General features: G+C 26.3%; 1 protein-coding gene across 1 annotated transcript in view; it reads left to right on the top strand.

Annotated features, from left to right (window-relative positions):
- LOC119684874 (protein tipE) overlaps window positions 1–8,452 on the top strand; it is a 47,877-nt gene extending 39,425 nt beyond the window's left edge. The window contains exon 2 of the mRNA XM_038099007.1: window positions 8,055–8,452. Coding sequence (XP_037954935.1) covers window positions 8,055–8,124 — 70 coding nt within the window. The 3' untranslated portion in view covers window positions 8,125–8,452. The remainder of the gene's footprint in view (window positions 1–8,054) is intronic.
- Window positions 8,453–12,607: the final 4,155 nt, after the last annotated feature.

The raw sequence follows: 12,607 nt of genomic DNA, 5'->3' as shown, positions 1-12,607 counted from the left end.
TCGTGCCTTTCACTATTACCCGTATACTGTTCTCGAGCCTTCATATGAACAACGCTAATCCATACTATTACAACGAATCATTATTTAAGCTTGGTGGGCTTTGGGTACAAAGTCGCCACTCTTACCTAACATAATCTATCAGACAAATAGCTTTCAAAGCAGACTATCAGAAAAGAAGTCATATTTCGCAGAAGCTGTTAGTAGTAATCAGAATAAAGTATATGAATATTCTGGAAATATAAATAAAAGATTTAGATTTTGATTTATATTCTCGAGCCTTCATATGAACAACGCTAATCCATGCTATAACAACAAATCATTATTTAAGCTTGGTGGGCTTTGGGTACAAAGCCGCCACTCTTACCTAACCTAACCTAACATAATCTATCAGACATATAGCTATCAGAGCAGACTATCAGAAAAGAAGTCATATTTCGCAGAAGCTGTTAGTAGTAATCAGAATAAAGTATATAAATATTCTGGAAATATAAATAAAAGATTTAGTGTACAATACAAAGTACAATACAAATAAAATATCTTGAATCAAATTTAAAAAATCATCAGAAAATTAAATGAGCTGTTTTAAAAATACTATATATTAAAATTTTCTTTTGTATTCGCATATAAAATCAGTAAGTTATAGTGGAGGAGGTAAAAATTTAAAGTTTCTTTTAAAAACATATTGTATATTTAAAATTAATCAGAACCAATATAAATTAATAATTTTTTACTATTATTTTTTTTTTGCTAAAAATTTAAATTATAATTATTCATTGTTAAACATTTTCTCCGTTTAAAATATTTTGTTACTTTTTCCAAACAGTAAAACAAAATAAGAAGTTAGTTAACGTAGAACAACATTAATTACATAAAAAAATTTAAAAAATTCCCTCTTAAAAGTTCCAAGCCGTTCGTATTAAGCATTTTTTACAGTAAAAAATGTTGTATGCATAAAATAATTATTTTATCGCAACTGTGGCAACTTTTGTTGGTTCAAGTTTCAAACCATACACTTCAAGTACTTCAACGCTCCACAAAGCACAGAACATGGCGGTATTTAGTTGAAATGGAGCGTAAGAAGGAGTCACAGTATACAGGAATTTAAATTCGTTAAAAAAAACTAACCCTAAGAAGTTTTTTAAAGCAAAAGAGGCTATAAGAATTGTGGGAACATAAAATTAAAAGAAAAATTTGAAACATGTCGCAAGAGATTCCTTTAAAACGTTATTTTTTTTTCTAAGGGACGAAGACTTAAGAAATTGCGAAACTTTAAATCTTTCTGAAGATTTTATTTTTATTTTTACTGTGTAGAAAACTCAAATTTGTTATTGTACTAAGCATTTACAATTTTATAAAGATATAAGCTCTGACCAATAATCGAACTACTTTGCGCCCACACCTCTGGTTTTCCCTAAAAGAACCACAAAACAAACACATAACATAGTGCAATCAAAAGTACGAAAGTGGGAAAAAAATTGAAATGAATTGTTCCTTGTATTTGAGATTTTGGCAAGTAAGTCTCTTTAATAAAATTTCTTAAGTATCTCTAACTTGTGTTCTTAATTAGAATAGATGTATATTTTTAAGTTTTTCTTCTTAGTAGTGCAAGGTCTTTAATTTCTAAAATTTCTATTTATATGATTTTAAACATAAAATCTAATTAGAGTGCAATAAAAATATTAATGTGCATACTTTTAGGCGTTTGTGATTACACACGTAAACATTTCTTAAATACTGCACTACAGCCAATAAAATTACGTTTAAGAATTTAAGTTCTACTGCAACTTATTTCATTCTAATTTTTATTTTTCGGATCTTATTTAAATTTGTATTTGGAGACAAACGTTGGAAAAAGTTGTTCACACTTGACACAAGTTTTATGCAGCATTTTCATGGTTTGCACATCCTTTTCGCCTCAGCGTTGTATGTGTATTCCTTGTGACATATTCTCACATCACCGATTCCCATGCTTCAGCGTCAACTTTAGCCTTTTAGTTTGAAATTTTCACGCAGAATGAAAATTTAATGCGTTCCTTTTACATTTCTCGACCTTTTTGTGTTGTGCACCACATGCAGTTTGTGATATGTCTCCATACCGCTATACATGTTTTCACACTCAACAATTGCACCACATTCCAATGCATTTATTTCATTTTATAATGCCATTTTAAATATAATTTAATTTGTAAACACAATCACAACTACAGCATTCCGTCGGCCGCACTGCAGATTAAAAATAATTAAAACAAACTGCAGTTAACTTCAATTTTTTACATAACTAGATTAAATCGTTTCAAACGCTCAAAATATACAGATTTACCTTTCTATGTAATAAAAACAATTTTCGCAAGAGAAATTTTTTATGACTTTATGGAAATAAAATTAAATGTAATTTAAATGCGATAAACCACAAATAAATAAATACTTTCATAAAGTAGTGGAGCTGGTTTATGCTATATTAATTATATTAAGTTAAGAAATTAATAATAATTACTCTATACTTTAATCTGTGAAGACTTCAACAGACGGAAGTGCTACTGAGCACAGTCCACTCAAGCCCACAAAAATTTTAAGTATTTAGTCACTTGACCTTAAATATTGTTTATTGTCTATTCTTAAGTGACATCGCAATAAAAGAAAATTAATTAAAAAAAAAAAATTACACTATACATTAAAAATAAATACTCACTAAATAAATATATAATCTTCTTTTTGTTCTCATCTGAAAAATATGATGCTAAATCCTTAAAAATTCATTTATTTAAAACCTTAATATGTATATTCTTATAATGTAAGTGTGTATTTGAATAATAATAGGCACTGCGCTTTATAAAGCTTAAACAATATTATAAGAATTGAATAGAACAGATAAAAAGTTCTTCTATACTTTTTCCTTTATTTATTATAGAATTGTTGTACAAATTTTAAAAAAATTTAAAATTTTACCTCTTAGTAAGACATTGTTTTATGCATCTTAACAAGCATTTCTATTAAGTACAAAACTAAAACTGATGAGACTGCAAAGAATTCAAACTGCAAAAAGAATTCTCCTTTTTGTTAATTACCATAACAGACATTTAAAACGTCCTATATGTTAGCTAACCACATTAAAAGAAAGAGAATGGTTTATCTTTTAATAAAAAAGAAACTCCAGCAGACAAAATCTTGTTATTATCTCACAACAATAAAAGAGTTTCATTAAAACTCAAGGATTATATAGAACACATAATAGCAACGTAACCATTGCTTTTAGTTAACAAACTAAGCATGTTATAATGTAAAATAAATTGGTAAGCATTAAATAATTAAAGATAATCTATCATCATCTATCATCATGATTGCTATCATCATAATTTTTGACTAAATGCAAATCAAGTATAGTTTTTGTTCTCCCAAATATCAAAAACAATTTTTTAAATTTTTGATAATATATTTTCTTAAAATTTAATAAAAATATAATATATTTTTATTAATATATTTTTAATTTGATTATTATTTTAATTTGATTTTAATTGCAGTAGACATTTTGACATAGACAACAGCCTTACTTTATTTCATATATCTTCTACGTACTGTGACTGTCGTTTATCTTTAGCGAATTATAATTCCCCAAGAACTTCATGCAATTAAATCCACTGTAAATCAAATTTAAATATTATAACTTAAATGGCGTTATAATCTTTCCAGTACAAATACTAACAATAAAAATCGGAAAGACCACTCCATAAGAATCCAAGTAAACGAATAACGAATAACGATATGACAAAGTTGTAAAATAATTAAAGGGCGTGCATATTGTGATATTCTCCCAAAAGGACAACCAAGTTGCCACCGACAGTAACAATGTTATATGAAAATATAACTATAACGTGTTGTAGTTCTCTGCCAACTGCAACACGTGCTCGTAAGTATTATTTATGCTAAAGCAATGTAAAAGGAAAGTCAAATGCCTGAAAGTGTTCTATTTGCAATTGGCACCTGCGATTCATTTACTAAAGTCGCACCGTCTAAAAGGATTTAATTTCTACAGCAAACAAAAGAACTTAATACTAACCTTTTCTACTGACACAAACTGTCACGGAATCGCGAGGACATATTTAACTGTACTTAAAACACATATTGCTTAACAAGTAACTCCGGACTATAATGTTAGGCCTCCACAAAATGTATCTGAGTTGATAAATTGCAGCACATAAAATGCACATTAAAGCCAGCACGACCACAAAAACCACACCGGTTTCAGATGCTTAAACACATGCTTTAAGTCACTGGGCTCTTTATGGTGGCGCTCCAATTTCAATTTGGTGCAGTGGCGTTACCACAAAACCAAAACACGAAGCGCACTGCAAAGGCGAACAGTGCTCAAGTCTACAACTAAATTGATTAAAATTTCAAAATTGAAAGTTAAATTAATGTAAAGAATACTGCGGACTAAGAAATATGTTTTTCGCCTTAAATTGACAAATATAATGTGTAGCGGCGCCTCTGCACAAGCAAATCATATTTTTGTATACTTAAGGTTTACTAAGACCCCATCTATGACACGAGTGTGTCATAATCCCACTAGCGTATGTCTGTCATAAACTTGTTGAAATTTACGTGGTATTGAGTATCTAGTTTCGGGTATCTGTAGTGGAATTTGTTAGTGGTTATTTACCGCATTTAAGTAAATAAACTCTAACAGAATGTTGTCAAATATTACTCGGCTGACGTAAAATTAGAGTTTATCTAAATATCAATTCAAAGTGCTTCAAACAAAAGGAACAGTAATTAATTATTAAGGTTACTTTTTTCTTGCCCAGACTTTATGACGAAAACAAACTATTTAAAAGTTAGACGGATTCGAATAGCAAAGAAAAGACAAGAACAAAAATTTAGTTAATTTATTTAAATTAATTAATTTTATCTGAATTCAATTCATTTTTTATATGCACTAATAAAAATTATAATTAATTGTGACAAATTTCAAAAATGTTACAACAAACCACGAAAGTTTTGTTTGAATTTCTTTGAATTAATTCCATTTCTAAATTTTATCTAAAATAAGTTGATAAATAATCGAAGTAAGCTATACAGTATGATTATACTAAATTTTGTTATAAAAAAAAGAACTTTAATTTTTAATTTTTGAATTCCCGCGCTTATCCAATCGGCAAATTTTTTTTATTTTCACGCTGGTAACACTATTATACACATTTTTTTCTTTTTTGATCAGAAGGTATACTTTGTTTAACACTTTCATCACATTTAGCTTACCTGTATTACGCAGATAATATCTATGTAATGTTTCACAGTTTTGCTCACTTTCTTAAATATTTAAAGAAATGTTAAAAATAAGTGAAGTTTACCTACTCTAAATTACCGCAACTGAAGTAAAATTAATACGATTGAATAGCTCAGAGTTAACTAATGTCGAAATAAGAAGCTCAAACATAAATACTACTAGACTAGTAATCAGTATGCCTAAAATTAAATTAGTACGTCTAAATAGCTCACACTCAATAAATCACAAAACGGAAAGCAATTATTCTACAAGACAGCAGAAGATCTAGACGCCTACGTACCATATAGAAGCAACAAATCGAAGCAGGACTACAACTTTATTTAAAAATCTGGGATTAAGTTAAGAAGGTGGGCGTTAATACAATTTAATTTATATTACTTTTCATAGGCCTAAGGTACGAAATTTAAAAAATTAAATATACATATAAATAAATATCATAAATGTCTCTAATAATTATAGACAGTTTACGCTTTTCGTATGAACATGCAATATTTTAAAGTATTTATAAGAATCAAATACATTGCTACGTATAATTATTGACTATCAAAATATAGTCAAGTGCGAAAACTGAAATAAAATTTATTGGTAGGTGTCTTATTACACTATGTGTGGAAGATTTAAAAGTTCAAACCGGAAGTCATGGCTCAAAATTTTTGTGTCATTAATTGTAAGGGCTTAAGTCAAAACTAAGTGCTCCCAATAACTCTCATGCAGTCAATATGATAGAGTTGTGGAAAGATTAAAACTTTTTTTTAGTTATGTAATCTATATAGAGTAAATGCCTTATTTGCCAATATTATAAGAAGGAAAATTTATAAGTTCTACTAGAAACTGAAAATGCTTAAAAGAGAAGAGCCGTCTTCCCATTTTTAGAGTACTTAATTGTTTTCTGAATCAATAATACAAAGTATTTACAAGGGAATCTATTGAAACTTAAAAATATATGCGTTATATGTTTATGTATTCATTGCAGAACAAAATAAATATTCATCGATTTTAATGCAAAACTTGTTCATCTTCACCGCAGTTTACATACTAAACCCAAAGTACACATCTAGGCAGTGGTACCCACATGTTGTGATTACAAGATTGATTGATTTTGATTCGTCTCCTCACCGTGTAAGACAAAGTTTGAAAGTAAATATGAAAGCTTCGAAGCACGTAAATAAATTTTTTTCAACTAAGAATTTGGCATATATCCACATATCAAACTGAACATGGCAAGAAAATTGATGGATTAATTCAATTTACTTTGACTAGGGGATTTTCGCTTTTGCTTTTTAGTATTTGTGCAGCTTTTGTATGGCTAACTCACAGTTGAAAGAAATACACAGAAAAGATTTTATGATTTTTGTTTCGCGCGAGTATAAAACTTTTTATATCAAAAGAATTTCTTAATGAACAAATTCATTGAATGCCTCACTAAGAGACTCTGAACAAACTTATTCGATAATTTGTGAATAACACACATTTAATTCAGAACGATCTAATTGTTTTATATATGAATTTCGTCCGTGTGGTGTACATTTTTATGTACAAAAATTGATACTTTGCAAGCAATTAAGATAACATAAAAAGTGAATTAATTGTATTTTATTAGAAATACTTGAAAGTTGCTCTAAAAATACAATTAAGACAACATTTCTGAATTGGATTAAAATTGTATAAGAAGATTAATCTCATCATCAATAAAACAATTTTGTCTTTAAAAATTAGAAGTGACTTCGATTATTATATTAATTGTATACATGTCCTTAATTAATTAAGGACATGTATTAATTGCATACATGCATGTCCCCACTTGTTCTGCAAATTCAGACACAAAGCTTCATCAATGTTATCTACTCATGCCATAAAATTATCATGGAATAATACTGAAGTCTTGATACTTTATTTGTCAGAATTTTCTTAGCAGAATTTTTCTAAAAAAAGCACAATAAATTGAAAAGCTTGGGTTATTATTTATTATAGCAATAGCAATAATACTCAAAAATAACCACGAGATGAGTAATACATTTAAGTTAGGTAAATAGAAATCCACAATCAAATTTTAGTAATATAGACATGACGGTGTAAAGGTAACATTACCTAACGGAGAAACTAAAGTTCATGTGATGTTACGACACAATCACGGCTTTATTACGGCTTTTATTAACTATCCAAAAGAAGTATACCATAATCTGTTAACATCGATCAGTTTCGGATATTCAAGAGATTTTTTTTTGTGGTGAGAAGATGAATTGCTTTATGCTCTGTCAAACCGACTGTCGTCGGAATAGTGTGTCCAACTCCCTAACATTGATATGTAGCATACGGACTAAAACATCCCTTTGCATTTTCTTGGTGTGCACTATTTATTATTCTAGTTTTTAGTTCTAATTTCTTCGTTTTAAGGATTTGAATCACATATGATATATATTTCATATTATTTAATATATATGCTTAATGCTGAGTTATCATATTTCTTAAAAGGTTTTGTATTGCAATATAAGATTCCCGTAAGAATTTGTCTTTGTTGTGAAAATATAACCGAATATTTATTATTCTATTAAAATCGGCTAGAAATCAGAGCCGAAAATATATTATTGTATTTTTATAATACAATATTACAATATCTTCTAAAAATTAAACTTCAATAAAGTACATTATACATAAAATGTGTTAGGAAAAATAATTTATATTAGTTAATTTTTAATAAATGATATATGTATTTTTGTATTTTTTCTAACAGTGATTTAATATCTAACAAATATTTTTTAAATATTTTCAGTGACACCTCGATATCAACTCGCGTGGATATGTTAACGCCTGCAATCGAAGTATATAAACCACCTCTCTGACATAAGGATGACACAGTGGAAAGCAATTTAGGTAATCCTTCAACTAGTAGCGGCTTCTAGCACAGGTTTACTACCACCGCAGAACTTGCTAGGGATAATCTATATGTTCTTCCATCATAGTGTCAATCGAAGTAAACTATTATCACAATATAACAACAAACACTACTACTATTAATATCACTGCTGTAAAAAACGTTTTAACTACAGATGCGTAGTAATTCTGAAAAAGTGAAAAGTTTAAACAGGTAAAATTTATAAAATCTGTCAGAATGTGGCACCAAGAAATGCCTGATATCTTTTTAGTTATTTTTTATCACAATGGCATAAATTCTTAAAGCCAATGTTGCAATACAAATCGAAAAAATTAAACCAACGTCGTTTTGTAAGCAATAAAATTAAAATCTCGAGAAAATAATAATGCGACGATCCAACTAAGTAATTCCTAAGATTGATATATGTAATTATTAGAGTATAAAATTAAAAGAAAAATGATTCACAAATAATTGTAAAAATATAAGTATAATACAATAATTTTCAGAGCATGAAAATTAGAAATCATTGAAATTAATAACATTAGTTGAAATATTAGCAAAGTCTAATTTAGTTATAATAAATTGCATTGAGTAATTTTTGTACTGCTGAGAAAAATAAAAAAAAAATAGTATACCTAAAGAAATATTCTTAAGTGTAAAGTAATTTTAGCTAAAATAAGTTTGAACAACAAAACTATTTTTAGAGAACCCAATATGAAATTTATGAAAAAAATAAAATATTTAATAAAATCCATCCTTAAATACTGATTAGAAAAAATGAAGCTAATAAACTAAATTGTAAGCAAATAGTTTATAGAAAATTGAAGAAATTTGCCAGGCGCACATTTTGCACATTCATAATTATCATTGATAAATAAAAACATCTTAGGAAATGATTATAAATTGGACAAAACTACTGGCACAGAGATTAATTTTTTAATTTGAAAATTTTTATTACTTCTCCAGAAATTAAATATTTATTTTTTGTTTCATTTCCTATTAACTTAAGGAGTTAAGAAATTCATTTTATGTTCAATAACACTGTACTTCTGTAACCCAAAGATACAGTCGGCTTAACGATAAGCACTACAAACTAAAGCCCCGATATTATTCATTATAATTTTATGAAAAAGAATTCAATATGTATTTTATTTTTTTGGATGCAATCAAATTAGATAATAATAAAACGTTTTATTAAAATTGAAAATTCTATGAAAACCCTGAATATGAATAAATTCGATATTTCGATTTCCAACCTGTATAAGCTTTTACAAAATGGATTTCTTTTAAAATTGCATTTTGAAACATGTTTTATTTAAAAAAAAAATTACAGCATAATTTTCAATACAAATTAAACCTCCTACTTTGTTGATGAACCCTTGACAAAAACATTTATTTTGCATATAAATATTTTATATTTTTATAACAATTAAATTATAATAAAAATATTTAACACAAATTAATAAGTGTAATTTTTAGTTTATAAAATTTTTTTATAATTTTATATGTTAAATAAATGACCTAAGCACGGTAATAATTAAAAAACTTATTGTAAGTTGGTCGATATAACAATTAATTATAAATAATTTGCTAATTCTTTTTAAAACAAATAGTTTACTATATCGCATTAGCCACTTAAATACAATTTATACGAACAAAGGAACAACTATAGTGCATCATATATTATTGTCAATGGAAATTCTTTATTTTATTCTATATAATTTTTGAAATGGTATTATTGCTTATTATTCTTGTATGCTTCCAAGGATATAGCCAGGAACAGTACTCGCGAAACCGTAAGAATAAATTTTTGGTAATTAGAATTTTTTTTTATTTTTAAAAAATGAGAAAAAAATATCATTTCATTGAAATGAGATGTGAAGTTTTGCACAATATATGATAATCATAATCAGACGACATGAACTTAGTTTCACTTGCTTCAGAATACTACCTAAATATACCTTTGTGGAGCAAAGAAGTCATCTTGATGCTAAATTCACTTGCTTCAGAATACAACCTGAACATACCTTTGAGGAACAAAGTAGTTATCTAAATCCATTACCAGACGGGCTTTTCTGTCATTATGAAATATTAATTTCGCTACATTTTTGGCGAACTAAGCAGCAAAGAAAGAATTTTCTATATTCAAACTTAGAATAACCATAAAAATATAACGTTCATCACACTTTTAGTAATTAATTCATAGCCTACCACACAAATATAAAATATCTTCCTAATTTAAATGTATTCATTGTAGTGAAAAAGATAAGAATTAATGATACAAAATAATACACATTTGAAACTAGAAAGACAAATGACGCTTGTCTGAAAATTGTCATATATGTTAAAAATTATGGAGTATTCAAAATAAAACTAAGAAGTAAAGAAATTTCAGTCATTCAGCACATTAACATATATGTAGTACATCGGTATATAATTTTCACAACTTTTAAATATTTTGATCAACTTGATCAGAGTATTCAAAAAGTTAGATAGAATTTCTTAATAAAATTTGATTAACTAATTTGCTAGATATAGTTAAATACCATTCTCTCTAACTGGTTACATTTCTTAACTTTTGATATCTGCTGATTATATTTTGTAGGATGTCTTATTTATTGAGATCTAACTCTAATACAAGCAGATATTATGATAAGAGGTAAGATATGTAATATTTTTTATTTGCCTTTACTTTTTTAATTATCTGTTACTCTGAAGCAAGTTTGGTAGAATAATAATAACTCTTAATTCAAGCAATGCGAAGTTACTTAATATAAACACACATTCTCAGAGTTTATCAATGGTTGTACTTTTTTACAAATACCGTATAAATATTGCATAGAATACACTCCCAATATATAACAATTATCAATAGGCTCACTCTCTAAATATATTGCGCATAACTTCCAAATTTTTTTAGTTTAAATACAAATAATATATTATGTCTTAAAGTAAATAAAAAAATCAGCAAATAATTTACATTAATATATAATTTAATTTTAAATAATAAAATAAAATTTTTATTTGTGCTGTTAAAAATTTTTTAGTTATTTTAATACCTAATTTTGTTTGTAATTTTTATTAAATATAAAATAGTTATATCCTTTGTGCCAGTAAGAAACCTCCTATGCCATTCATACACTCATTTGCATCACAAAAACAACACTACGAGTAGGTATTTTTAAGCGTACTGCATTCTGTAATGAGTAGAATTTTAGAATAAGTTTAATTTCAATATAAATAAAATAAACTCTTTTTACTTTTGTATTATTCATTTATATAATTACTTTTACTTTAATCTATTCTTTTAGTGAAATTATTAATGCAAGAATTCAAGAGAAAGCACAATATTAATACTACATTTTTTGACTGTGATCATTTTATATATAATAAATTTTTATTATATTATGATGAAAAAAAATTATATTTAAAATTAAAAACAGCAACAATTTTGATTAACTGCAACATAAAAGCAATTTTTTTTTATTTGCAAAAATATAACATATTTAAAATACATATATATACATATATGCATATATATGTTCATAACTATGTATATATTTAAATATAATTTGAATATTTAAATTTTAAATTTGAATAAATTATTTAATAATAAACGAACATGAAGACAAATAACCGTTATAGATACAAAATTGAAGATTTAATAATAAAATATTAGTGTAAGGGTTATCATTGTAGAATATAATGAAATTATATATTTTAATATTAAAGAACGTTAATAATTTGTTGTTATAAATAAATGAAGATATTTATATTAATTCGTTTGTATATGTTATATGTGTATACAAAAAAGAAATATATGTGTAAATTGTTGTTGTATTTTTTACGTATGCTCGGTTATTATATTTTAAAAAAATTTATCGAAAAGTTATGAATTAAGTAAATTTAAAAAAATTCATAATTCAAAAGAATATGTTGTATAATTCAAATGTAGAAAGTCTGATATATTACATAATAGTATATATTAATAATTTGTATAGCTTTTATTATATTTGTTTTTTTTTAAATATTTTTAAAATTTCATTCGTTGTTTGATTTTTCCAATATTTATATAATATTTTAAAATTAAAATTTTTCATTCACACAATTTAGTGATTAAGATTCATTACAAACACTAAATTTAACTTATATACATATTATTTTATTTATTAATTTTTTTTGTCTCTTTGTGTGTTATCTTAAATATGGTATATGTAAATCGTATGCTAACACTATATATAGCATTTTTCATTTAACAGTTTTGAAAACACAAAAATCTTAATTTTGTGCTCTCTTTAAGCTTACACAGAGCTGAGAGCATATACAGAACGTGTTAATGCAGTGTAACAAAATTTTTATCATATATTATGCCTTTACCCGATAATGTAATTGCCATTTAAACAATATTTAATTATTAACTCACAATTATCGAATTCATAATTAGGATAATT

Source organism: Teleopsis dalmanni, chromosome 2, assembly GCF_002237135.1.
Source record: "Teleopsis dalmanni isolate 2A chromosome 2, ASM223713v2, whole genome shotgun sequence".
Classification (NCBI taxonomy): domain Eukaryota; kingdom Metazoa; phylum Arthropoda; class Insecta; order Diptera; family Diopsidae; genus Teleopsis; species Teleopsis dalmanni.
Note: the sequence above shows the minus strand (reverse complement) of the source record. Positions and strands in the feature narration are given on the sequence as shown.